The 27,803-nt window shown below is 41.1% G+C and overlaps 1 protein-coding gene across 1 annotated transcript in view; it reads left to right on the forward strand.

Annotated features, from left to right (window-relative positions):
• LOC132322497 (neuronal acetylcholine receptor subunit alpha-7-like) overlaps positions 1 to 26,212 on the forward strand; it is a 63,542-nt gene extending 37,330 nt beyond the window's left edge. Inside the window, exons 6-11 of the mRNA XM_059836989.1 lie at positions 2,301 to 2,380; positions 3,599 to 3,766; positions 5,411 to 5,605; positions 6,906 to 6,992; positions 19,823 to 19,932; positions 25,156 to 26,212. Coding sequence (XP_059692972.1) covers positions 2,301 to 2,380; positions 3,599 to 3,766; positions 5,411 to 5,605; positions 6,906 to 6,992; positions 19,823 to 19,932; positions 25,156 to 25,677 — 1,162 coding nt within the window. The 3' untranslated portion in view covers positions 25,678 to 26,212. The remainder of the gene's footprint in view (positions 1 to 2,300; positions 2,381 to 3,598; positions 3,767 to 5,410; positions 5,606 to 6,905; positions 6,993 to 19,822; positions 19,933 to 25,155) is intronic.
• Positions 26,213 to 27,803: the final 1,591 nt, after the last annotated feature.

Consider the following 27,803-nt stretch of genomic DNA (forward strand, 5'->3'; position numbering starts at 1 on the left):
GTGAAATGGCTGGTAGGAGACTAGAACTAAGTGCAGAAAATCAGCCATGCTTCACTGATACCATGGGCCTTTTGCCCTCTATAGATTTGGCCTTACCCTTAAAGAGTTAACAAAACCAAGCAAGCACCAGCTAACAGATTTTTCTAGTAGCCCATCTGATCTTTCTTGCTGTAGTTCCGCAGATGTCTTCTTTAACTTTTTCTCAGTGAACACAGAGAGGAAACTATTATTGTCTCTTCAAAATTACCTGATCTTCAGGAGATCTACTGTCCTATATGTGTCATAGTGTTTCTGATTGAAGTAAACAAATGGATTTTCATCCCACTTCCATTATCACATATTTTATAAACCTCTCCATCATTCTTCTACTCTGAACATTTGCTAATCTGTTTTTCCTTCTACAGAGATGAATCTAGCTCTCTAGACAGCATTGCTGCAGTGTTAAATGAAGTGGAAACTCTCTAGACAGCTGTTTCCTTAATGCTTTCCAGGAGAAAGGGATTTGGGGTTTTCTCTAATAATATCTTAATTCTGGACTTATTTTTTTATCTATTGCAAACCCCAGATGTTGTTGTTTAGCTCTGCTATCTTACTAGATTTTCCCTCTTATGTCTTTCTCTGACAGTTTTCAGGGTAATGCTTTCTAATTACCCAGATTAAATTTCATTTTGTTAGTTTCCAGAGTTCACCATGATCTATATTCCATTCCAAACCCTCACTACAAGATATCCAGAGGAGGCCTGGAGAGACCTAGATTGTTTAAGTGCTCTTCTTTACCTCAGCTTTGCTTCTTACCATCTCTTTATTCCTTTTCAGTCTCTAAAAATGAGGCATACAGCTTAGTCCATATTACTGTAGTTTATAAGAACCTGCTGAAATTCAGATATATACTAGCCTCCTCTTAGTAAGAAAAATAGATTGATTTGATGCAGTTGGCCCTTCACAAATCTGTGCCAGATGTTTCACCCCATTTTCTTTGAAGTTAGGCTGATGTCTATGATTTCACCTTTAAAAGAAGTCAGAATTCTCTTTGATCTCCCCTAATTCACCATGCCCTTCCCTCTCCTCCTCAAGCTCTTACAGATAATTGTTAATGCTTCAGAGGGTATTTCGGCCAGTCCTTTCAGTTCTCCAGAGTAAATTTCATCAGCTCTGCTGAGTAGAATCTCTCTTATCTACATTTCCTTAACCTGTTCGTCCCCTGTTCAGCCATGGACTCCTGCCACTGTGTGAGAATGAGTTGCAAAGAGTGAGGCACACAGGGTGCAAGATACTGCAGCTCTCTGCACCCTGTTTTTTTTTTCCCTTACTTTCCTATTTTCCTTGTGGCCTTGTACTTATAAAACCCCTTTTTGTTGTCTTTTGTGTCTTTGATAAGTATCACTCGTTCTGGACTTAGGCTTTTCAGTGTCACCCCCTTTGTTTTGTATTGGGGACTGAAGGCTCAAGACATGGATAAAGAGCAGATCAGAAGAGTAATGGAGGCTCTGAATTTTTAAAATCTGGTTGAAAGACAGGGTATGCAGGATGGTGTAGTCATGCAACATAGACCTGCACATAGCCACTCCCAGGAAGGCTCTACAAGCCAGGGGATCCCTCTGTGGTTAATCTCTTCCTAAGATACCCTCTGGAACAAGCCCCCCCACCTGCCTCTTTGAAGAATCGTGTCCTTGTCTGGCTCATTACCCCTTTAATTATCTCAGAATTTTGGATTAGTAAAGAAATTCTCTATTCTTGGTCCCTTTTACTCTTGGAGTTTCAGTGAATCTCCTCCTACAAGCCCCTAAAATAACTTCTCTCCAGTGGTTTCTTCCAATGCTAGAAGCAAACTCTTGTCCTCTCTGCATCTCAGGAGATTGCAGAATTGTTATGTCAGGACACCATTGCTGTTACAATGTATCTGCTACTACAGATATCTGGGTAAGATAACAGATAAGGTGATTTATGTGGTGACCTGCCTCATTTTGACAGGTGCCCTAGAAAGGCCTCATTGTCCCAACTGTCCAGTTTTTACAGCTGATACAGCTAATGTGACACTTTCGCTTCTTTTCCTTCTGCCTTTTTTCTAAGACATTCAAGACTCTGCCTCTCACTTCTTTGAGGACATTGCAGCATGCAAGCAGCCTGCCCAGGTGCAGGCTGACAGTAACTATGAGGAACTGAGATATTTATCAAGGGTAGACACTTCACCCAGATGTAGGAACTTAATTCAGCCAAAAGATGTTGACAGTTACGTCTTTACTCACACATCAGCTTGCTTTTTCTTTAGTTTGTTGTGTTTTGTTTATACTGTGTTACAGTGCAGATGAAAGATTCGATGCAACATTTCACACAAATGTGCTGGTGAACTACTCTGGATCCTGCCAATATATTCCTCCAGGTAGGGCACAGACATTGTTTGTTTATTTTTAATCAAGTAATTTCAAGCAGGTTTCCTTCATGAATGAAACCAAGGTATTTAAAAGCCCTCTGTGGAAATTTTGCAACCTAATTTTTGCAACCTTGCAAACATTGTTAGACTGTCTAATAGTGGGACAGACCCACTATGAAAATTTCATTATCAGTGGCATTTATACTTTATGAAGCAGTAAAACATTCTCCTGAGCAGTTTGCTCAAAACATCCAGAGGCCCACCTAAGGTGTCATCCAAAGTAAGGTGGTGTGCACCATGTCATCATGTTTCATGTGCAGTCCAGCTAGGTCTCTGTTGTGTGGAGAGGTATGTGAGCAGAGGTGACTCCAAGAGCAGCACTCGCTCAGCACTGAAGCCCTTCTTGCCAGGCTGAAGCTGAAAATCCAAGTGAAAAGACAAGCTGGGATTGGTCTCATCCAGTGGGGCCCAAGTCTCAGTCTCTTTTAATCTGTGTTGCTGGTTCAGTGCCTCACCAAGGACTCACCCACAAACACGGAGGCTATCCGACAGTTGATCACTATGGTGGTCAAAAAATTCCTAAACTTTTTGTCATAGCATAGCACTGTCCCCAAGCAGGTCCACAAGGCCCAGTGGGGATCAGCAATTACTTCCCTGATGGCTGCTCCCCTGCTGTGTCCTACCCATTAGACCCCTTAAAGCATCTGAGAACATGAACTAGACACATTCAGAATTAAACTCAAGGCTCGGTTACCACGCAGATGATAAAGGCCAGCACTGAGCAAGGTTTAGGACAGCAATGTATTTTCAAAGAGCTGTGGGTCTGAGGCATGGCCTGTCCAGGAGCTCCTTTCAAAGATCTGGTCACAGCACAGTAAGTTCCTGGGGCGTATTCTTTGCTTCTGTCAGACCAAGCAACACTGCCTGTAACCTGCTAGGGCCAGCTGGCGCTGGGGAACAGGCTGGGCTGCTCCTGGAGGGCCACAGGCTGGGCTGCTCCTGGAGGCAACCTACCTCAAGGATGCAGTGAGAGAGATCTTCAGTGGTGGAGGGAGGGAGGTTATTCCTCTCATGGCAGCATCTTCCACTTGCAGTACTTGTTTGGTTACCCCATGGCTGTATCACACAGAATTTGTGAGGAGGAAACTTGTTCACAATCAGAGACAGATAAGGGTAAGTTGAAATGCACCCTGCACATGCTTGATCATGACTGATTTCTATCTACAGGCATTTTGAAGAGCACATGTTACATTGATGTCCGCTGGTTCCCCTTTGATGTGCAGAAGTGTGATTTGAAGTTTGGCTCCTGGACTCACAGTGGCTGGTTGATTGACCTGCAGATGCTCGAGGCTGATGTTTCCAACTACATCTCAAATGGAGAATGGGATTTAGTGGGTAAATTGGCCAACCTACAAATTTTCAATAGTCTAATTTGCAAAGGCAAACCTCAAATATATAGAAATTATCAATCATTTGAACATGGAATACAGATATTAAAGATATAGATCTAAGAAGAAGCAAAAAAATAGGAAAAAATCATATATCAGACACAGCCTTTCAGTAATGTTCATTGAACTGTGTCTGAAAACACTGTGTTCTGAAGCACTTGCCTGCCACTGAGTACATAAATGAAAGCTACTAGTCCTGACACATCTGAGCAGTTTGTCAGTACTAAACTTGGATGTATCTCTTGTAAGTGCATGGAGCACTACTGTCACATTTACTCTAATACACCACCAGAATTGATTGGTGTAGAAAGTATTTCAGCAACACTTTTACCTAAATGGATCTTTCTCATCAAAGTGTCTACCAGTTCATAAAATGCACAGATTAGTATGTCTCTCTTCTATGCTTTGGAAGATACCTGTATTTTCAAATGCATTGATGTCCAGAACTAGTTATTCCAAGAACTAGTAAGTTATTTTGAACTCATTTATGTAGCTGTAAGTCACAAGCAATGTTACAGAAATTGATTTAACTTAGACAACTGCAAGGAGAGATTATGAAAAATACATTTATCTTCCAGTCTGGATATGCAAGGACAAGGAAATAAGTGTCCTACCCAACTGCATGCAGTATTTTTACCATGCAGAGCATCTTAGAAATCATATTCAGTTTTATGAGAAGCCAGAAGACTCCATAGTGAAATCCTCCTAAAGTCCAGCTCTTTTAGAGCAATCCTCCCTTCCAGTCCTCCTTTACAATGTGTATTTTTGTCCAATAACTTTGCATATCTGATTAAGAGTTTGTGGTTTATCTGCCTTCAACCCTGACCAGGGAGAACAAAACAGGGACTTATTTAGCTCATGCAACAAAAGCATTAAATAGCACCTTAGGCAAGCCATGGCTATATCCTTTAAAAGAACTTTGCTAAGCCTCTGCCAAAATGCACACATTGTCATATCATCTGTCATGTCCACAGAAACAAAAGAGAAGTGAGCAATTTTGGCATGAAAGATACAAGGTGCTGACTTCTTCCAGCTCTCCTGACATTTCCTGTGCTCTTGCAGTCTCCATCATGGAGCATGTCAGGCAATCTGCTGCAGTGGGATCACCACGGGCAACCCTGCAGTGCAGCTGTATTGGACAGCTGTGTCTCAATCTTCAGATATAACAGACTTTGGCATCCTTTTTGAAAAGTAAGCCTGTCTGTTTTTCCTGACAAAGAAAGTGCAAATACGTATAGAATATCACAGAAAAGTGAGAAGCAGTGGCACTTGTCACCCAGAAAATTTGCTTCATGTGCTAGTGAATATCACATCAACAGTGTGTTACCATTCAGAATGTAGGAAGGCAGAATGCACATTGTTGAGGTTGTGATGCCCAGGACTGTTTTCTTCTGGCTCAGATGAGCTTTATTAGCTAAGCTAGGTTTGAATGACTCAGAAGGCATGAAAGCAAACCCTAGAAAACACAGAAGGTGGACCAAGAATAGCAGAGGTGACACACATTGGCTCATAAACCATCACTTGGTCCAGTCCAGGGAGCTAACTGGGAGTCCTGCATCTCTCCCCACTGCTCTGATCATCTTCTCTGTAGGTGTCCCAGGGAAGAGGAATGAGATGTACTATGAATGCTGCAAAGAACCATACCCAGATGTGACATACACCATCACCATGCGTCGACGCACCCTCTACTATGGCTTGAACTTACTCATTCCCTGTGTTCTCATATCTGGCTTAGCACTGCTTGTATTCCTCTTGCCAGCTGATTCTGGGGAGAAGATTTCTTTAGGTAAGTGCTAAAATATTCATTTGATTATAAGCATCCTATAAAATAGGAAAAGAAATACCTCATGTCACTATGTTGCTTGATGAAGAAAGATTTCACTAGAGGAACAATAGAAGTAGTTTTTTGGTTACAGGAACAATGATAACAGCTTTCTGTATGACTTTCACACATCCTGTGCTACACATACGATACCTTGTGGACTGGGAGGAAGCTGAACTTGTTGCTGGCATAGGCGGCAGTGATTGTATTCTGTCACGCCTATTGTTATGTACTTCAGTACATCTCAATGCATTTTACAGCTCATTGACTCTCTTTTTCAGATGAAACATACTAGGAAGCAAAGAGTGAAGGGCGGTGAATAGCAGCAGCTGGGCACTGGATTTTCACTTTCAAAATTAGCTCCCAAAACACCTAGTCATGTGTCTCCTGTGAACACAGCCATGGAAGGGCTAAACGAGATTTACTGTTGTGTGTGTGTTGATAAAAATGGGAAGGGTCTCCTTCCAAGAGGAGATAGGCAAAAGCTGTAAATACACTACAAGAGTGTAAATACACATCGGGCCAGCTGAGATCTTAAGAGTCAATTTTGCATGATTCTGTCTCAGGACAGAGACTTCTAAATCATATGAAATGTCCTCAGTGGGGCTTTTTTTGGTTAAAAAAAAAAGGTATCTTAGCAGCCTGCTTTACAAGAAATAAAACACAGGCTATCGGGGGTACAATTGCTGTCTATGAAATATAGGATGGGGATAAGGAAAAGAGTTATTTGAGCTGAATTACAATGTTGACATAAAAATAGGAGCTAATGTTCATGCATTGACCTTTTGATCAGGATGGCTAAGTTTAGCAACAGTCTTTCCAGATAGAATAAAGAGCTTATTTTAAAACAGACTGCATGTCTTTGAGGGATGTTTTGTAATATGTGATAGCAAAACCTAGGCTGCTGTCTCTGCAAGTCTCTCCTAGCCCTTAACAACCATTTGGGTTTTGTTCATTGTTTTGGAAAAGCACAGTAGTTCACCATTTTTACAAGCTTTTTTTTCACTCAGAAAAAAAGATTTCTCCATTTCTCTAATACACACAAGGGTTTGTGTGTATTAGAGAAAAGTGAAAAGAGAGCAGATAGTGTTGCATCTAAAAACACTCGCACTTTGTGGAAGTTCTAATCTTCATTGACAGACACAAAGTCATGGGTTTGCCTTAACTGTATATCAGAACAATGCTATATTTAACAGCAAAGACATCAGAGGGGCAGCTGCAGAGTTCATTTTCCTCATTCTTCCCAAATATATACTCCCTCCAGGTATCACTGTCCTTCTTTCCCTGACTGTATTCATGCTGCTTGTGGCTGAGATCATGCCTGCAACTTCTGACTCTGTCCCACTAATAGGTAAGTTTATTTTCATTGCTTTGTGCACTGTGCATGATAACCTCTCAGCTGTTCAGAGCCAATTTGAGGACTGACTCTTTGTTACTCCAGTTTTGCATTCAGCAATGTCAGGAATGTCAACCTGGATTTCACCATGTGCATGTATGAAAAGAACCTACATGAAGTTACAAAAAGTCACTGGAAATAATAGATAAGCAGGTAACTGCAAGGATTGAGAGGACATAGAATCAACACTGCAGAAAATTAATTTTTCTTCTTCTGCATCATACCACCTCCCTGCTATTACACAAATCCTTCCTGCCTTCCCTCTTCCCTCTAAATCTGAAGAGCAATTCAGGATACAACAGTCAAAATTCGAGTATATCATTGAAGCATTTTTAATTTGTACTGAAAACTTAGATCATCATCTTTGAATTGTGAGCCAGACAGAGTTGTTACAGCCTCTGTTTATATAGGACTGCCCTTTACCTTGGTCTCATGGGGCCTTATTGCAGGGTAGACAAAATAAACCTGTCCTATTTTACAAAGTAACAAAAAATGAACATTATCTAAAAGACCTGTGAGTACAAATCATGACTAAAGTACATGTTCTAGACAGCAGAAATGACCAAATAGTCAATGATATAGCTAGGTGCTGATGGAAGATGCACCTCACAGTTGTATAAACGAAAGCCTCAAAAACGTTATATAGTGAGTAGGACAAAAAAAAAAGCATTTACTCAGACAGCTTCATTATCTCTCTTCAAGGCTTTAAGACTAGGCCTGATTCTGAGGAAGGAGGATAAGCATGCAACAGTAGGGACAATGGCTCCCATAGGCAAGAGTTTCTGAAAGCCTCCAAAAAACTTACTCATCTCAGTGAAAGTCAGCAGGACTCCTGGCTTTGACTCATACAGGAGCTTCCAAAAAACTTCTGAGCATATATCTAGGATGTAATGGAGACAGACACAATTCTAAGAGAAACTTGTATGCAGGGAGAAGACACAAGCCATCTTGAGCTACTGTTGACATAACTTTGCTATGTATAATGTGTAACAAACCTGTTTAGAATTTGTAAAGGGGTACACTTGCCTATGGCCAGTCCACTACCTTTAACCTGAACAGTTTCTACTAATACTGTCTTCTATCATAGAAGGTAGGATTTGTACCGAAAACAGCTATGAATAATTATGTATTTTTATGGACTTTGATGTTGCAATGACAGACAATTTCTGCTTATCAGAGAATTCCTAAAGTTGCTGTAAATGATATCCACTACTCTCTCATTCTCTGCAAATATTTAAATTTGTTATTGAAGGCAATCATGCTGGTGAGACGTGATTTTTCCTATTAAATTTTAGATGGCTGTTCCCATCCCCATCCCCTTCCTCAACCGTCCAGAAATGTTCCCTGAGGACTTACTGCCTGGTTTACCCAGGGACAGAGTCAGAATGACAAAGCTCTTGTTCTCTGGATTGTCCTTTTGAGAGGTGGATGCAACATCGGTCTTTCTCCATCTCCTTGGTCTTACAATAATCCCTTTAGATTTTTCAATGATCCCATGGATTTGGGCAGGTTCAGACTCACAATGAGTCTTTCCTTGCCTATTGCTGGTCGTGTTCCTCATCCTTGAACCATGTCTAAACATAGAAATGTCAGAGACCTTGATGGTGCAAACTGAGGCAAAGTACACACTGCCTTGACCTTGTCACTAAATCATCCCCTCCAGCAGCAAGTCCATGTTTGCCTTGTTTAGCTGTTTGTATAGTGTTTGTATAGTGGTGGAAGTTCTTCCTGTTGCCTTTGATTCCCACACCAGCTTCAATTAATGAGTTTTAACATTTCTGACACCAACCATAATGACCAGATAATGCTTCCAAATTTTCATTTTGTAGCCTGTCTCTGCTTCCTACAACCCCATCTCTTCTGCACTGAAGCCCTACCATGAGTTCATAGTTTGGCCAAACTCATCTACTGGTGTGCTTACCTATTTCTTGCATTTGGAGGTACTGTGCTTTAAAAAACCCTTGCAGTTTTCCTGTGCTGCTTTATCTTTCAGAGCATTCCCTGGTGGGATCCCAGCTACTAGATCCCCCCAAAAATGACAAGTCTGTTCACCTGAGGTCCAAGGTCTATGATTTGCTGTTCTTAGTCCTCACTTGGTTAATGGTCCTGAGCTTCACTATTTCAAAATAACTCCAGCCTAGGTTGCCACTGATTATTATGTTCCCAAACAGTTATTCATTGCTAGAGAAGCATAATGTGCACCGCCTCTGGTTATACATTATATATGTGCTGCCTTTTCAGCAGTCATCAGGGTAGATCAAGCCCTGGTGGCAATGAGGGTTTGTGAGGTAGAGGTTTCCCTGAGCTGTTTTAAGAAGTCCCCATGTCCAGTGTCTTTGGATGGTCTATTATGCACCCCCACCACAGAATCAGTCCTCTTGGCCTCTTCACTGAAGCTGGTCCACAAACTCTCCAGCAGGTCTTGTCCATATAGGCAGAAGCCCCTCACATTCAAGTGACTCCTTCATATAACATCGCCTGAAGAGCTTCTGGTAGTGAGAAATGTCCCTCAACATCTCAGTTTTCCAGTAACTGGAATTTTTTCATGACTATGTGCAGAGTTTCAGTTGATCCTGCATGTTACCCAGACTTAATGAATTTTCTCACTCTGGAGGTGACATCTTCCAACTTGTTTCACCATTCTCAAGGTGTTTCTTGCTCTGACTACCCAATACTATTTTTTTCACCCTTGTCTGCTACTTCTGCATTTACATTTGGGTTTTTATCTCCCTTCCACAGTATTTATAGTTTAAAACCCTGCCCCTATCTTCTTGCTCCCCTTCAAATTTGCAGGGAGACTGCTTATCCATTTGGCTTCTGCACCCAAACAGCCCTTTTTCAGTAAGTGCTCAAAGCTGGGCTGTGCGCTTTTACATAATCTCGAGTTCTGAAAACCTTATACTTACTCTAACAAAGTGACATAGCATCTTCCTCACAGTGGTCTTACAGGTGATCCCACAGAGAATATTTAAGCTGCTGAATAGAATATGCCAGGTCATGATCATAGTTTTTCAGTTTTTCAGTGTGATTGCTAGTTCAGTTAAAATCTTCAGAATTAATACAAGGAAAAGGAGTACATTTGGAAAGCTCATTCCAGTTTTGAAGAATTAGCACGGTTAGCAGCAGGTTTCAGGAATAAACAAATCATCTAAAGCATGTGGTTTGTGAAGGATGCAGATAGTTTGGTTTTGAAGTAGAAAGATCCTTTGCTGATCTGCTGAAGAGTCATTGTTATTGGTCTTCATGCACGTGGGTGCAGAGATACTTTGAAAATGTGACTCCACATGCTTTAAAAATCTGCATTATATTTTTAGGACCTGAGTCTTTAGAAACAAACATGCATCCATACCTCTCTGGATCTGCATGCACCCTCAGAGCCTTTGCTATTTCAAAGCCACTAATGCCTAACATGCTGTGCTTTCTTCTCCTTCTGACCTCAGCTTTAACTACTGAACTCTAATAATATGGAAAAATATCACAGCTGCTGTTAGAGTGTCTTTATTGAGGTAGCAAAGGAGAACTGGTCTAATATGACACCAAGAAAAGTACTAACTTTGGCGATCTGGAACGTATTTACAGAGTAATGTGGAAATCATAAGTTAGTTCCTCTTAGTTAAGGGGAACATCAAATTAGATTAATAACAAACAAAGCACCTATCAGAATAAATTATCAGAAGGATGCAAGTGGGACAAGACAGCTGCTCTTTAGTACCTTTCCAAATTGGGTCACCCCTTCCTTGGTATGTGTTCTTCATTCTCAGTCTGTTTATAAAGCTACCCAAAGCAGAGACTCTCTTACTCTACACATCCAACTTCTCCAGACAAGAGATTCCCATTTCTCAGCAGCCAACCAACTACCATGTTAATATATGTTAAAACAGGTCAACTTTTGAAGTGACAAGACTTGACCTAGGAATCAGTAGCTGGCTGCTCAGCACCTTAGAGCACCAGAACCCTGCTGCTCCTGCTGCAGGGTAGAGCTTTCATATGTTCCAATTGGACAGGCTGTTCCCCTGCTCTCACTCAGCTTTCTTGGGGTTTGCATTCACATCAGCACCTCCTTGCCCAGCTGCATGCTGGCTCCCATACTTCTCTAGCACACCCTTCCTTTTGGAGAAAATATTTATTTTCAAAGCCCAGTTTTTAACAGCACACATCTATGCAAAGAAAGGCACCAAAATATTTCAAAACTTAAATCCTGCCCTTCCTCAGAGATGCCAATGGAAGGAGAAGGCCGAACCAGAGAATGATGTCTCTGATTCTGTTTAAAACATTATTCACCCATAGCTCAACAATTAGCTCAACCATTTAAATAAATAGTTGAAGGCCCATGACATCTACAAACACAACAGTTTGGCTAGAATCCAGCACATGCCAACTTTATGAACAAAGATTCTTTTTCTACAGGGTACTGGAAGTCCCTCCTGGCACTTAAAACCTCTAGAGTGTAGCTCCTAAAAGACTTTCAGACAGCCGCAACTGTGTCCTAAACTTACCCTTCCTACTGTAGCTTAATCATGCCTTGTGGGAAGTGTGTCTTGCTGCAGCAGTGATTTTACTTACCTTTGATTTTTCTCTTTAAAGTTACTTTTACCAAGAGTTCATATGAGTAGGAAACTGGAGTTCATTACTTGAGGAAAGTATGTACAGAAATGCAGAGAACTCCAGATGTGCTACACAACTAAATTACTGATCTGACTGTGCTAATCACTGGGTAAAATCATAAAGCCTGTGTGATACAGCTCAGGTATAAGACAATTGTTTTTTTCTCTTTCTAAATGCCTATGTAATTATGCAGATTTGTTCTGCACTATAAATGCCAGTAATTTTGTGTGGATTTCGTGCACCTTCCAGTCCCTATTATTGCACTTATCCAGTGCATTACATAGGAAGACATAAGCATGTCCCACTGTGTTGAATTCCTGGTTCAGCAACTAAATCAAAATTAAACAAATACTACTATTAACAAATATTGTTATTTTAATTAGAGCCTTTGTACGAGATCAGGCTCTGCCTCTTGAAATTAAAGGACTATGTAATTCATCTGAAAACTGCATTAGAGGTATTTAACTCTACACTGTAAGGACTATTTTTTTTAATAAATACATTGTGATCCATGTTAAGTGAAGGGTTAAAACCAATTATATTAGAGTTATTTTCAAACCTAAATGATTTTATTATTCTAGGTAAATAATAGTGGACAAGGATCTGGTTTTGGTAAGGTTATATTTATATAGCCATTTCTCAGGAAAGGATGAGTTCTTTCCTTAGGCGATAGATATACGCCTGAATGCCTTTAAAGTCTTCATATCCCAGATCCGTTTCATAAAACAGTGTTTTCTATCCAAAAGCAACCTTATAATTAAGACTAGGAAATCATGCATTAAGAAGTCACTAAGGAACAAATTCCTCAAAGTCAACAAATTCCTAACTACAGCTCTTACCTTCCATTACTATCCTTTGGCTGAAGCCTCCTCAAGATTACACAGTTGGTGGTCATTTGGTCCCACATCCAGTGGTTCCAAATAAAGCAGTGACTAGAATCAAATTTGTCATGGGCTGCTGTAGGAAACTCTTCAATAATGCTTCAGGATAAGTTGCTAGTTTGGGATCATAGACTTAAAAGAATTCATCTCCTAATATAATACTTAGTTCCTACCAAAATCAGCCAATTTTCCAGAAAGACAGATCAAGCCACAGCCCAAGTTAAGTCAGACATGGCCAAAAGCCATTGCTCTGGAAAATTTAGGCCAAGCCAGTGAGGAGCCTAACCAGCCTAACCTTCCTGACTATTCATTTCCCCTGCTTGCAATATCACCTCCAGAGGGCAAAACTTTTGGGTCTTCACGGCACTGTCTGCACTTCCCCCCCTTTCTGCAATTCACCTCTGTTTTTCTCTGTTTTCCCCCTGCAAGGACAGGGTGACATCATATAAAGACAGACCCTAAAATGCCTGCTTTGAAAACTTCACACAGCTCTTTGCACTTGTATTGAGCTGAAGATCTGCAGGCTTTGAGTTCAGCCCCCAGGTAGCAAAGAAGGTACAGTCACACAGAAAAACAGCCAGCAGCACCCATGGCTGGACTCTTTCAGCTTTAGACTAAAGCTGCAATCAGCTCTGACTTAGCAGCTCTCTGTCCATCCTAGCCCGGGCTCTGAGAAGTATCATTTTCAAAGTACTTTGTCAAAGCAGATAAAGCATGCTTCTGCCCAAAAGCCAAATCTTGAAATGAGATGTTCAGATGTGTCAGGCCAGTCAGATGATTTGTTTCTTTGGTAAACACTTTTTAGACCTTGCAGTTCGAGGCTTCCCCTTGCACAGGAGAAGTAGTTAATAATTTCTGATTGTCTTCCATGCCAAAAAATTTCAAAGTGCTGCAAATCCTTATTTTCTAGCAGCTCCCTCCAAAATAACACCACTGATTTTGGATTAAGAGTCTATATTTTGCTTAAAAATTAGTTTACAGTGGAAAGGGGGGAACACCAGGAAGCTGGTATGTAGATAGTGTTTGAAAAGGGATCATGAGGTTCATAAGTATGAGGAACTGGCACTTCCTATGATTAGTGTTCATGTGATGCTTGACATTTTGGCTGGATGTATCAAATAAAGCACAATAAAAATAAAGTTATCTCCATCTCTAGTTAGCAAAACTGAATTTCTCTGTCTTATTTTGCTAAGCTCCTTTGCTTTTTTAAAAATCCCAATTTACTTGCTGCTTAGGGCTCCATTATAATGATATTTTCCAGCTGTGTCCCCTCCTTGCTGTTCCTTACCATGCCTATGCCATTTCAGTAAGCATGAACACTTTGCACTGTAGTTAAGTACCTTTGCAGCAGATGCTTGGGGTGATTTCTTGTATTTGTCATAGAGAAAATGAGACTGGAAATTAGTAGTACAGGGAAGCAATGTGGTGCTTTGTCACCTTCAGGAGTTACAGATTGTTTTAAGTTATGAACATAAGGCATTAGTTAATCTGACTAGAGAGAAAATTAGATTAATCCCTATTACATTTTTTGTCATCTTACAGTATGTTTTCAGCTGATGCCATCTCACTTTACTCTGTCCCTGTTTGAGTTTTTGGTGTGCTTTTGCCCCCTATCCTTTCATGGTCCTGCCTGGTACCTTGTCAGAATCAGGCCCCTGCTCAATCTGTTTCATGGAAGAGAAATTCTCATTCATGTCAGCTCTTACAGTTTCATTCCCCATGATCAGTGATGCTTTTGCAAAGGCAAAGAGTCTTGGATGTTTTTTCTTAACAGAAAAATACAATCAAATGAATTTAGAGAACAATTTTACTTTTCAAACTTGCATGTCTATTCTTCAAAAGTATGTGGAAGGAGAAGAGTTTTAAACACAAGTGCCCTAATAATATGTCCACTTATGTATTTCTTTGCTGTCTGTGTACAACAGTAAGTCATAAAAAGACTTTCTCCTCTATCTTTGATTTTCTTGATTCTGAGTAACTCTGCCATTACTATTTTTAGACTGTCACAGTACCTGCCGAGCACCAGGCCTCATCCCTACCACAGGAGAAAAGAAGGGTGGTTGGAAGCCCCTCTGCCAGTATCTGAGGTTTTCATTAACCTGCACAGTTTGTAGTATCTCACCTGGACCATTTCCAGAAGGAGGAGCAGTGAATATTTCATTCTGAGCTCACAAGAAGTACAAAGCATTGAGCCCTGAATGACTGAAATTACGGACTTAGAGTGGCTCTGACCCAGTTATTCATTTCACATGCAAAACCTGCTGTTTTCTGAAAAGATAGACTAGAAACAGGAACACCAGTGGGAGGCACCCAACATACAACTTGATCAATGTGAATACTTGAGCACAACACTTTTCTCCTTCCCCTAGTATTTCACAGGAACAAGAAAACTGTGACTGGTCACAGTGCAGATACACTGTCTGTCTTGTGATAGACTATGTTAGCAAACCTGGGTCAGATGATAACTGCTGTCATGATATAATATGATGATATGATATGATATGATTGATATGATATCACTGTTCCATGACAAAATCAAGACAAAACATCCATCTTAGGGATTCTGTTTTGTAGACCCTGTCCCTAATCAATCCTTGAGGTTAATCCAGTTCCACTTCAGCAGTATGTCTTCCAAAACATCTCTAAAATAATGCTAAGGTGCTTCTTTAACATCAGATAATGACACAAAACATCCAAAAATGGTTCTGAATGCTCTTTAAATTATGAATTGCAAATCATTGCTATCCTTTTGGTATAAGTGATATCAGAGTATGCCTGCAGAGAACAAATAGCTGTTGTCACTGACTTTTTAGAAGACCTATCTGTGGTTTTATTAGATCCATATTTCTTATTATAACAGAACCTGATCATCTTCAGATTGCCCTGGGACAGATGATGACAACTCCTAGATGTTAAAATTGCTGTCCTGATTGTTACATAATGCCTCTGGCAAAGAAAAGGAAGAATATCAGTTGTACAAGAGCAAATATTTCATACTTTTTGAAGACCAATCGAGCATCCAAACCAGCTGTTCTGCTCACTCACCTCGGCTGCAGAAAGCATCATACTGGTTTTAAAACCTATGAAGAGCATTTAGAAGTGACCGAGACAGACTCAGTATCCCTGAGGATTGATGAGGGGCTCCAAACACAGGTCTTCTGATGTATTTTTCTGGCCTGTGGCAGCTACCCAGGGCAGAGTGCAGATGAGCTACTTCTGCTCCAGAATGTGTCGGTCACTTCCAAGCTCTGCCTCAGAGCAGGTGAATTATCTATCACATGCACCCTGATCTGGGGTTGCTGTTCCTGACACTTCCTACAGTGAACGGAATTGTTAAAGATTCCAAGCTAATCTGGTAACTAGGAGTTTACAAGTAGGACACAGAGGGATGTTTAGTGGGAGTTGTTAAACATTTTCATCCTGCAGTTAAAGTAAAAGGGGCTGAGCTTCTTTGTAAAATCAGATTTGCCTTTACCTCTGCCAACAGACACATGGGCTTAGGACTTTGTGGGGGCAACAGCTTCAAAGCACTAAATTAATAAAAAGGATTTAGGATGGTTCCTAAAATACTGCCAGAAAGGTCTGGTGGCCAGGCCAAAGCTGTTGCTTGGGAGACCAGAGCTCATTACTTGTGCCCCCCATGCCACACCTCACAGGAAAACATCCTATTTCTGTGCTCGGCAACATCAGGAGAGACCCAGAAACAGAGTTTGCTAATTCAGGGCAGTGTAGGGCTAGGGTAGAATGAGTGAAGTTTGAAGTCCTGTGGCTCCAAGGGAAGCATTATCCATGAGCATTGTAGCTTGATCCTTTAAGCAGAAAGGCTTCTCTGCTCACAGGTTTGCTGGACAGGCCTGAGTCATAGACATAATCAGAGAGAGTGCCAGAGTGTTATTTTCCACAACATCACCTCTGGTGGGGAACTGCAAGTTCTTTTAATAATGGATGGTCAGGAATGAAATTAAGCCAAATGAGGCAAACATTATATCTGAGAAGCATATATTGGTAACGAAAAGACAAAATAAAGAGGATTTACTCTACTAGAGAGAGCTAAAGAAGATGGAGCAAGAGGAAGAAAAATGGGAGAGAGGGAGAGAGAGAGGAGACAGAGGGAAAAAGAGGATATTACCTCCAGAGGTTGGGGAGTGCCCTCAATGTCCTAAGACTGTGCACACTGCCTGCCTGTGGACAGACCTTGCGGCGGCTGGACACGGCCAAGGGGAGGGGAATCAGGCAGGAGGGCCAGGACCCTGGACAGGGTCATGGCAAGAGTCACGGTGGTGGGCAGGCTCAGAGGCAGGCAAGGTGGGATGCCCGTGGCTCAGGCAGGAACACAGAGGCGAAGCAGGCAGGGTGCTGCTCAGGGACACAGGGAGGCAGGACAGACTCTAGGGTGAGCAAGAGCCACTGAGGGCAGGAGAGCCAAAAGGTCAGCTGGGGCCAGGGCAAAAGCATAAGACTCAAGAAGCCCCCAAAGGTACAAAAGGCAAAGGACAGAACAGGCCCTAAAGAGCCCCCAAGTCTTATAATGCAGTTACTTTTTATGCCCCCAGCTCCTCCCAAAGTCTGCCTGCTGACAGGAGACCATTGGCCCAGTGCAGTCCGTGGGCAGAGACCTTCTGCCGTCGATTGCAGAGTGTCTCAGGGGTACAAGTGTCTTCAGTGCTCCCCTGCTGACTGCCTGTCCTATGTCAGACGTGAACTGGTGGCCAGGCAAAGTCTCCCTAGAGACGAGGCTTTCCTCCATCTTCTCCTGGCTGCCTTCTGGACATGGCACCTGTGCAACCCCTCCCCTGCGTGCCTCTGACAACCATTATTGAGGCAGAACAAAACTGAACTGGCTCCTCACAGGTGAACAGGGACAGCAGCCCTTGTAGCTGTCACCAAGTGTTGGGCTTGACTTTGGTGGTGCAAGGGCAAAAGATTGTCAGGAACAGAAATGAGCAGACTAGAAGATTAGGCCTTGCTTTTAAGGAGGTGCATGGAGAACAGTGCAGGAGTTTTCCTCAGCAGTTCTCCTGCTGCAGTAAGACTATGTTTTTCTGATGCCAGGAAAGAGAGGATGTAGGATTAAATCCCTAGGATGAAAAAATCAGAAAATGCTGAGTAAGTAAGGATATAATTTCAGAGCCATATCCTTTTTTTTTTTGCCTTGTGGACATAGCCACTGAGTTCTGAGGCCTTCCCTTACAGGGGAGTGGTCACTGAATCTAGACCCAGGGTCTTGGCCATCCCTGCCATCTAGATTGTAAGGGCAGTCAGGTTTTCAGTCAAGGAGATGCATGGGCATGTGATCTAGCAATTCCTTTGAGATCAATGGCTATTAATTCTACCTTCTCCTGTCACACAAAAGGAGGCAACCAACTTCATCATATCTCCAGCTAGAGATGTGAAAGACTAGCAGCTGTGCTAGTAATTTCTATATTTTCCTCCACTTTCATTGTTGTCCCTTCAGGACTGGCAGAATCCAGCCTTAAAGCAGTCCTGGGCATTTCCAGGACTTTGTGGCTTTCTCTCTGAATACAGCACCTACACCTACCTGGTGGGCAGAGATCTACCTGCCAGATTTCAGAGATATCTTGTACACATTCAACTGCCTCATACTAACACATAGGGCTCAAGTGCCATGCACCATGCCCTCCATCCTTACTTTCCAACTGAAGACTTCAGTGTACCTTGAACAGGAGCACCCCACTCCTCCCCTCAAAATGCAGATGACATATCTCCAGCCTCTTCCTTGCCTACCACCTGGCAAAACTATAACATATCTTTCTTTATGGGTCCCTGGCTCCCCTCTGGTTCCCAATCTATTCTGGAGAGAACTGTTTTCTATTTAATAGCTGTTCTCTACTGCAGTTTCCTGACATCTGTTCCTGGGTTTACAGCACAAAAAAAAAAAAAAAAACCTGGGAGCATCAATTCCTCTGATAATCATTGGCTAGGATCTTGAATCAGATATTATCAGGTTGTTTCCAAGTTTAACCAGGCGACTAATTTTCCAAGGATACATGAAAAGTCTTAGCTAAAGCAATTTTAAATGGACCATTTCAGGCCTTTGAAGTCTGATGGCAACAAAATGCATAGAGTTTAAGGAAGTTATTTACTGGCTCATGGCAGTAGTTAAACCAGCAGTATCAACACTGCTATGTTTCTGTTACATGGGGCATGTAACAACTTCCTTGAAACCTGGTTTGCTCTGCTTCTGCCTGCTTGTTGACTCTCCTCTCTATGAATAAGTGCAATAGAGACCTTTAAATTTATCTCACCCTTGGGACTGTTCTTCTAATCTAGATACATAATTCATTTTGTCCTGAAAAGCCATACCTCTTGAAGCAATTCCAGCCTTGTTTTCAGGAAGACCTTAGAACCTCATTATTGTAGACATGCTTTTTGCTCCCAAAGCAGTGGAATTTGGTATTGAGAAACACAGGCAGAACAAAACTTGCTTTGGAGCTTTGACTGAATTTTTTTGCTTTTCCTTCAAGCTGCGGGAAGGAGGGCTGTGGGTTGCAAGAGGTTGCAGTCTGGGGCAGTGTGATGTGCTCTCCCACATTACACCATTAAATCAGCCAACAGAAATGCTCCCTGGTATTTTGCCACTGAAGCCTTCAAATGTCATTACCCTTGTGGGCAATTTTGCTTTACACTCCAGAGCATCAAGCTCACTTCTGGCATCAGGAAGCTGTACTGCCACTTAGGAGATGTGGCTTCAAGCCTCAGTTCTGGCTTTCAAGATCATGGTTTCTTTCCTGCACCGCAGATTAAAATTTAGCATTCAAGGAGGCTTTAGTGTACTTTCATAGGAACTAGAATAAGTGGTCTAAGAAGAGTAATGAGAAATATGCCTAACCACCTGGAAGCAGTAGTGGGGCAAAGGTGGGGAACTGGTGACTGTTTTTGAAGGGATACAGAGGCATCAGGAGGACATCATCTTCCTCCAGTACCTCTGCTGGTACCATGGAAGGCCTAGGATTGGGAATGCTGGTGTTCAGTGGGTGTTGTCAGCTCAACTTCTCACTGTCCTGGCAGCAGGCACAAAGGTGTTCTTTCTGTGAGGCCCTACACTCCTCTTCAGGGACAAAACCCAAACAGTTTTCACCTTCCGTGTGTTCTGGGTCTTCCTTCACAGGAGAGAAGGGAGCTGAGCAGATACACACCTCAAATGCTCCAGTGCAGCAGACCAGAGAAGACACTGTTCAGATGCGATGCAGTGCTTCTCAAACCTTGAGGCATGGCCAAGGAATATTATGTGCTCTTTGTATTTCTCCCCCTGTAACCAAGTCCTCCTTTTGCTTGCAGCTCAGTATTTCGCTAGCATCATGGTCATCGTTGGTCTGTCTGTGGTGGTAACAGTGCTGGTTCTGCAGTTTCACCATCATGACCCCCAAGCAGGAAAGATGCCCAAATGGGTAAGCAGCTTTGGTGATAAACATTCAGGAGGTTACTACTGAAAGAAAAGAAAATTGTCTAAAAGCTACCTAAACTTGTTATAGGTGAGAGGCAGAAGTAGTTTTCCATTAATCTCAAGAGTCAGTTACAAACAGCATAGTTGACGCTTATGTTTGCAATTGAAGGGAAAGAGCAAGCATACTAAATGTGCTTTTCCACAAAAACCAGTTTCTCCTATTCTCCATTAAAAATAGTTCCTCCTATTTGGCCTTTGTTTTCAACCTTATGATGGAGTGGTTCAGTCATTACAAAGGTATCTCATTCACCACCCACTTTGCAAATGCAGACCTTGGATTTCTTAGCCAGCAGACACCAGTACTGACAGAATGTGCTAAACAAACACTAGTCTCTACTGGGCAGTTTGTCTGCTGCCATCTGATCTATTCCCAGTGCATTAGCATGCGGACCCTCTTTCTTCTGCACCAGCAGACTTTGTCAGCCCAGTGAAGTCTGGCACCAATGCCAGCTGGCTTTCAAATGGAATGTTTCCTTTAGATGTTCAAGTTAAAAGAAAATTATGTTCTATCTATTTAATAGATTTTGGAATAGGCAAGGTATGCTTGTGTTTAGAGAATGAAAAAGGATAAAAGCAGAAGCAGATAGTCACAGTCAACTATCTACCAGCCTGTGTGTAGGAGTCCAGTTGTACAACATCCTCTGGTATCTTGTTCACCACATTTTTCATGCTACACAATTATTCTGACATTTCCCAATTATTTCCCAAAGTGCTGTATGATTTAAAGACCTCTTACTTTCAAGGCAGCAGAGAATGTGAATTCTGGATGAACCTGCTTGTGGGCAAAACCTGAGGGCACAATTCTGGGAAACATGCTTCAGATGTCTCTATGGACAGAGTCTGCAGCAGTGTAACAGAACACATTTTATTGCTTTTTGAGGAGCCCAGACACAATGGTTCATGTTAGTCCTCCTCACAGGCCCCGCAAGTCAGCTCTTGCTCTCTACCAGTCTCATGTTTTCTTGTCTGGAAACACAATGTGCGGCAAATTCTCCTTCAGGAGAAACTTTATTCAGTGGCCTGACAGCTGAACTGGCATACATTACAAAACATGCCATCAGAAAGCAAAAACTGTGGAAAGCATAACAGGGAAGTGCAGATGATAGACTGTTAAATGTATAGACCAGACAAGTTGACAGGGCTGAGGGATCTCAGGAGGAGAAAAGTGAATGCCAAGTCTCTAGGTAAGAGGCTGACCCTACAAAGTAGGCACTTTTACTCTACAAGCCATGGCCAAGGCTCAGTTGTTAGAATTCGTGTTCATCTCAATTCTTTTTGTTGTTGTTTTGGGGTTTTTTTGTTTTTTTTTTTTTTCAATTTTGCCTGTCCACCTATGTCAGGTGTTTTTTACAGCGACACCTTGAATGACTTTTGCTCGGTAAAAAAAAAAATCTGAAGTGAAGAAGTAACTTAAGAAAGAAGAAAAATTTTTGTGTTACAGTTTTTCTGCATTTCCAGCACCAGCTGCTGCCCTTATCATTTACTTACTTCACACAACGTTCTCTTCATGTCAGAGCCAGGAATCAGTTTATTGCAAACTCTAACCCTGACTAATTGGATATTGTTACAGGATTGTTCTCAACTCCTGCTTAAATGGATTTGTCTGCTGGAGTCAGTTGCAGGGGGAGGCATTGGACAATTGGGCATGTGTGGGAGCTTCTGCAGACCCAGAAGATTTAAATGGATGCTTTTCCTAAATACAGCTGCTTTCTAAACCATTTACAGTTGAGCAGTTTACTTTCCCTGCCTGTCTCTCAAGGGGTCTGTGCTTGCACTTTGCAACAGAAGCGGGAGAAGAGTGCCTGTTAGTGTTTATCCTCTCTGTAGGTGTTCACTTTCCTTATTCCACCGCTTAGAATTGTGTATTCCTTTCTGATAATCTGTGATGACTTACAAACCAGCTTTTTCCAAGAGAGGAATTTAAATCCAAGGTGTTCAGTCAGGGCATTTGTTGGCTACTCAGTTGAGAAATGAGAGCTGCTGGCTGATGGACACCTTTGATCATGTCTGCTGAGCTAGCATGGAAAAAAACACTAAAGAAGGCCCAGCTAAGGAGCTGTTTGGGAGTGGATAACATCAGGTATGGACTACAGCTCAACTGACCATTGTCTGCTGACAGCCATGACTGCTGGGAAAGAGATATGGAGAGACCAAGCACTGAGGGAAGAAGGGATGGGAAAAGGCAAGAGAACTCTGTCTCTTTGTTGTGCTTAGAGCAGGTTTGTTATGTTTCAGGCTTCTCTGTTGATATGGTTCAAACCTGGACATGCACAGTTCTCCTCAGGTGCAGATGTCCCTTAGCAAGAGAGCTTTAACTGGAGACTGTCTGCTCTGGACTAGGCCAGGCTGGTGGCTGTGATGGAAGCTAGCAGTATAGCTGTATTATAGCCAGGAGAGGCTCACAGAAGGGTTGTTGACCTCTAGAGACAGCTGTACCTGTGTTCTTCCTTCATAGAAATCCATATATGACAATGCAGATGAGAATATAGATTCATATTATCATACTCAGCTGTTATCCAAAAACCTGCATGCTGCAGCTGTCTCTTGAATTAATTGGTATGACAAGAACAGATTGATGCCTGAGTGTCTGTGTTTTCAAGGAAATAGGGCATTTGAAATCCAAGCTAATTAAAAGATGTGTTACTGTCATCAGGGTGTTTATTTTTCTATGGGAAATGGGTTTGACTGTAGTTAAAAAAGTAATTTCCCTAAGGAATAAAAACTCTGTCTTGAAGGAAAAAGCAGCATTCCTATATAAAAGTGCTTTTTTGCCTCACATCTCCTTTCAGAGTTAAGGCAGACATATTAACATTTTCTAATAAGAAAGTTTGTCTGACTAAGTGTTTTGGAATTTCACAGTCCTGGAGAATTAACTTCTCTCTCCCCTTCGCAACTGACGCTGTTGACACATTGCTAGAAATTAAGACCTTTATTTTGTTTCATATTGTCCCATTTTGTGTTCATGAGCAGTCTGAGCATATTATAATTAAGTAAGTTCAATTAAAAGCAAAATCAGTTTTTTAGGCTGCAACACTATGGGTAACTATTTTTTTGTGGTGACTATGGAGGAAATAATGAAATATTTAAAGCAAAATAATATGAATAATGGAAAACAGTCTTTCAGGACTTTCATTGTTTAAATCTAGCTGGCATTTAAGTACCAGACAGCCACTTGCTCACATCCCAGCTCCCTTCCCTTGTGATGGTGAGAATAAGTAAAAAACTCCAATACTTTGTGGGTTGAGAGAAGAACAGTTCAATAATTGAAACAGAATACAATATAATATGAATAATATTAATTATAATAATGAGTAACAATAATAAAAATAATAACAGCAAGGATGAGAGAGGGTAATAAAATGCAAGAGAAACAAGTGATGCGCAATACAATTGCTCACCACCTGCTGACTGATGCACAGCCTGTTTTTGAGAAGCAATTGTCAGCCTCCAACCAACTCCCCACACTTTATATCCTTTTGGAAGATCCCTCTGGCTAGTTCAGGTCAGCTGTCCTGGCCATGCTTCGTCATGGCATTGTGTGCACCTGCTCACTGGTAGAGCACAGGAAATTGAAAAGTTCTTGATTCAGGGTAAGCACTACTTTACAACAACAAAACATCATTGTTTTATCAACATTATTCTCATACTGAATCTAAAACACCATGCTGTACCAGCTACTAGGAAAAATTTAACTCTGTTCCAGCTCAAACCATGACAATGAACAAAAAATTCACTACTGAGAGAGAAGCAAAGTGGCTCACAGAAAATGGTACAGGACTGTGACATAGAAGAGCTCACATTGCAGATTTAAAAATTGTGTAACTGCCTTTCACTAGTCATTGGTTTTGGCTATTATTATTATTATTATTCCTATTTGTGATTACTTAGGCTGCCTCCTTTCTGAAATTATGCTTGTCATTACAGCAGTAACTCAAGTGCTAGCTGTAATTTTCCCATTCCTGTATCTGTACTGTGAGAACACTGGAGTCAACTTTTCCTGCATCTAAAACAGCTTTGCAGGAAAAGTGTAGTCCCAAGTCAAATATGGCCAAAGTCAGCAGGATTACACAGGCAGTCCGTGAGTCAAGGCTCAAAAGGAAAACCAGAGGCCACATCTGTTTCCTCCTTGAAGCCCAATTATTTGTCTTGCAGCCAGGATAATAAAGTCCTCAAGGAGGCCTGTATGCATGGAGGGTCCCTCTCAAGCACATTGTAAATGCCCTTTTTGTATGCATAACACCTGGAGGATTTTATAGTTACAAGATTTTGCTAATTTAGTTTGCTGCTCCTCACACAAGACATTACTGAATTCACAGCCTTTTCCCTGCCTTTCGCAGTTATCAATATCACCAGTAGAAATTCTAGCAGGCTCAGGCTCAGGCTCAGACCAAACATCTGAAGGTCAGTTCACTGGAAAAAATTTCTGGAAGCACTCTCTGGAGTTAGCTCACTTAATGACCTTGACAAGAAACATATGAGGCACAATCTGCCATGTGCACGTTAGAGCATCTCGTGCTGCACCAGCACACAGGAAAATGACAGCAGTTAATAGTGGCACTTAGATTTTGAACTGCTAAATGTAATTGATTTACTCTTTTGAAAAAAGCCTGCTGTAATATGTGGTTGAACTCGTCAAAGGAGTATAAATTAGCTTTCAAAAAACCCATGAAAACCCAACCTTTTTACGTAGATGTAAACAAGAGCAATGGGGGTGGGAAATGTCTAGAATCTGTCATATATGGTGATTTTTTTCAGCAAAATCTTAACATTGGCACCCAAAAGTATTTAATTGTATCTCTTTCCTTGCAATCAGAAATGTTTGCAAACCATGCAGCCAACTTTGGGTTGTCTGCTCAATTGCAGAGATCTCAGAGTGTTTGATAAAGATGGGTGTCCAAGGACCATTTTGTAAAGTAAGATTTTACATTTCTTTTGCTTTATAAGCTAAGTGGGCATTGAACACCCCTATGTTCAGGACAGATTCCAAAAAGGGCTGTCCTTGGTAGAAGGCTAGACCCTCAAAGAAACATTTTGAGAGCAGATAGCTGGAGAACACAGAAACCCATCAGTATTTCTAAGAAACTGTGCGGACTAACTTTAATAGTCACAAAAACTTTTAAAATGCTGAAGAGTCTCCTGTATTTCTGCCACGGTAACTCTCTTTCAGGTCCGTGTCATCCTGCTGAATTGGTGTGCTTGGTTTTTACGAATGAAAAAGCCTGGGGAAAACATAAAGCCCCTGTCTTGCAAGTACAGCTATTCCAAGCAGCAGCTGAGCGTAAACAGCATGGAAGTGAACGTCCTTCCCGGGCACCCGTCCAGCAATGGCAACACCATCTACAGCTACCACGCCATGGAGACCCCGTGCTGCCCACAGCAGAACGACCTGGGCAGCAAGGGCGGAAAGATGACCTGCCCCTTAGCAGAAGATATTGAGCTTGTGCAAAAGAAAGCTTTAATGGACACTTTTCCAGTGATGGTGAAGATCCTGGAGGAAGTCCAGTTCATAGCGATGCGATTCAGGAAACAAGATGAGGGTGAAGAGATCTGCAGTGAGTGGAAGTTTGCAGCTGCTGTCATAGACAGATTATGTCTGGTTGCATTTACCCTTTTTGCCATCATTTGCACATTTACAATACTCATGTCTGCTCCAAATTTTATAGAAGCTGTTTCAAAGGATTTTGCATAAGGTTTTCAAAGATGAGCATGATAATCAGAAAGTGAATATTGCCAGTAATTTTACTAGATAATTTAACTCAAATAGAGAAGTGTACTTATATGTGCTAACATACACAGAAGGGGATTAAAATAATTTCAGGACATAATTATTCCTGATGTTAGTGATTGTAGTTACTGAATAGTAAATGTATTGAACTCCGTTACTTATTTCATAGACTAGTGCCACATGTAATTACGTCAAGATCTGTGATAAGTGATAGACAAGAATTCAATACATTACAATACTATAATATATTTATTACAAGTTAACACTAGTATCAATGTGTTACTTTGAATTTGTGAACTTTTGGATATTGTTAATTTAAATTACCATTGAAGACTATACTTTTTGCATCATTTTATTGTTTTCAGTATGTCTGTGTTTTATAATTATTGTTTGGTGTGGCTGTGACATGCACTTCACAGATTTGAAAGATGTATCTCCACAGTCTCATGATGCTGTATATTGTATTTATGAAAATAAACCGTCATCTATTAGCTCAAGCTAGCACAATGACTGGATTGCTTTCTTGGTAGATTTGTTAAAACTGTGTCTTTCCCAGAAAATCACTTTGGTTTTTTGGGTTTTTTTTAAATTTTAATTAGGAAATATTGGTTGTGACATGGGAAAGAAAATTCTTTCTCCCTGCTGACAATCATATATGTAATTTACAATGCTTGCTTAACTGTTTCTGTCACCTTGAAAGTCTGCTTAGTTTAAAATATCACTGCTCTCTTGGAACACAGTTGCCAACCTAATACTAACTAACTCTGTGCAATTAGGGCAGAATCTTGTGGCTCCATAATATCTAGGAAATGGTCCCCAGATTTAATTTGGCTCAGATTTCCTATCCACCAAAGTCTATACCACCAAAGTAGTATTTTTTTGAAAATTGTATTAGTACAGTTTCCTTTCTATGTGGTTACTAGACTTTGTTGGAAGGAGTGTATAAAAGACTAATTTTATTTTGCTCAACTTTGATGTATCAGTGTTTATTATCAATTTTCTGTTTCTAAATATTCTCTACTATAATGTCTGTATGTTAATGAAACGTAATTGAATTATGCCAGTTCCTGGAATATGGGGGGGAAAAAGCACTATTCTTAATAGCAGTTTTTTTCTACCCAATATTGTCTGTGGGAATGACACCTTTGTTGCATGATTTTATTCTCCCTGCTGATCAAAGCAGAGCTACAAAAGAACATAGTCTGTTGTAGGCACCTTTCCCCTTTGAGTAACGCAACACTTTTCTAAATGTTTACTAGAAGACAATAACAATCTATTTTCTTCTCTGGCTGACTCAACTTCCTGTTCTTCCAGGGTTAGTAAAAAATTAACATTTCCCTGTTCTGCATGATGGGCTTCTTTACACCGTCACTGTTGGAGAGAAAGAATATGATCATGATTTTACTCAACAGGAAGTACTTCCCTCTAAAATAGATGGTGAAGCTGGTAGCTCTACAGATTGAAGCAATATGATACTATTTCTTTAAGGAGAAGTTCCCTCAAGTTTTTCACTATGGCCTTTATTAGGTGGTGATAATTGTCTTTAAACAGAGACTTCACTGTTTTGAATGTTAAACCTCTGCACCAGTAAGATTAGATCATCACACCCATGGATTTATCATACCTCCTGGGGTTGTTTTCAAAAAAGCACCTGAGGAGGTCAGCCTAAGAAAGTCCTGACTACAGTGACCTCTTTTATATTTTACATAGTTTTCCTGGTTACTTCAGCTGCAGGTGCAGCTCCAAGTGGTACCAATGGTAAAATCCCCTACTGAAAATTCTATCCACATTTCAGAGAGACCTCTTCTTCTTCACAGGAGCACTAGTGCTCTAAGTAACTCTTTCCAAGACTGCAGGAGAAAGCTCCTGATACCTGGTTATTTCTCCTGCGCATTTTGCTGCTTCTGCTTACAAAATTGTCCTTGCTGAGGTACAAAATGTAATTCAGGAGGGTTTTTCTTAACAGGAAAACCTCAGTGAAGAGCAGAATTATTCTGAGGGTTTGGGTTAGTTGTACCAGGCTCTTCTCTTGCACAGCAGCTGAAATGCTAATTTCATTTTTCTGTTAGTTAAAAGTCTAAATATCCCTA

Source organism: Haemorhous mexicanus, chromosome Z (assembly GCF_027477595.1).
Source record: "Haemorhous mexicanus isolate bHaeMex1 chromosome Z, bHaeMex1.pri, whole genome shotgun sequence".
Lineage (NCBI taxonomy): Eukaryota > Metazoa > Chordata > Aves > Passeriformes > Fringillidae > Haemorhous > Haemorhous mexicanus.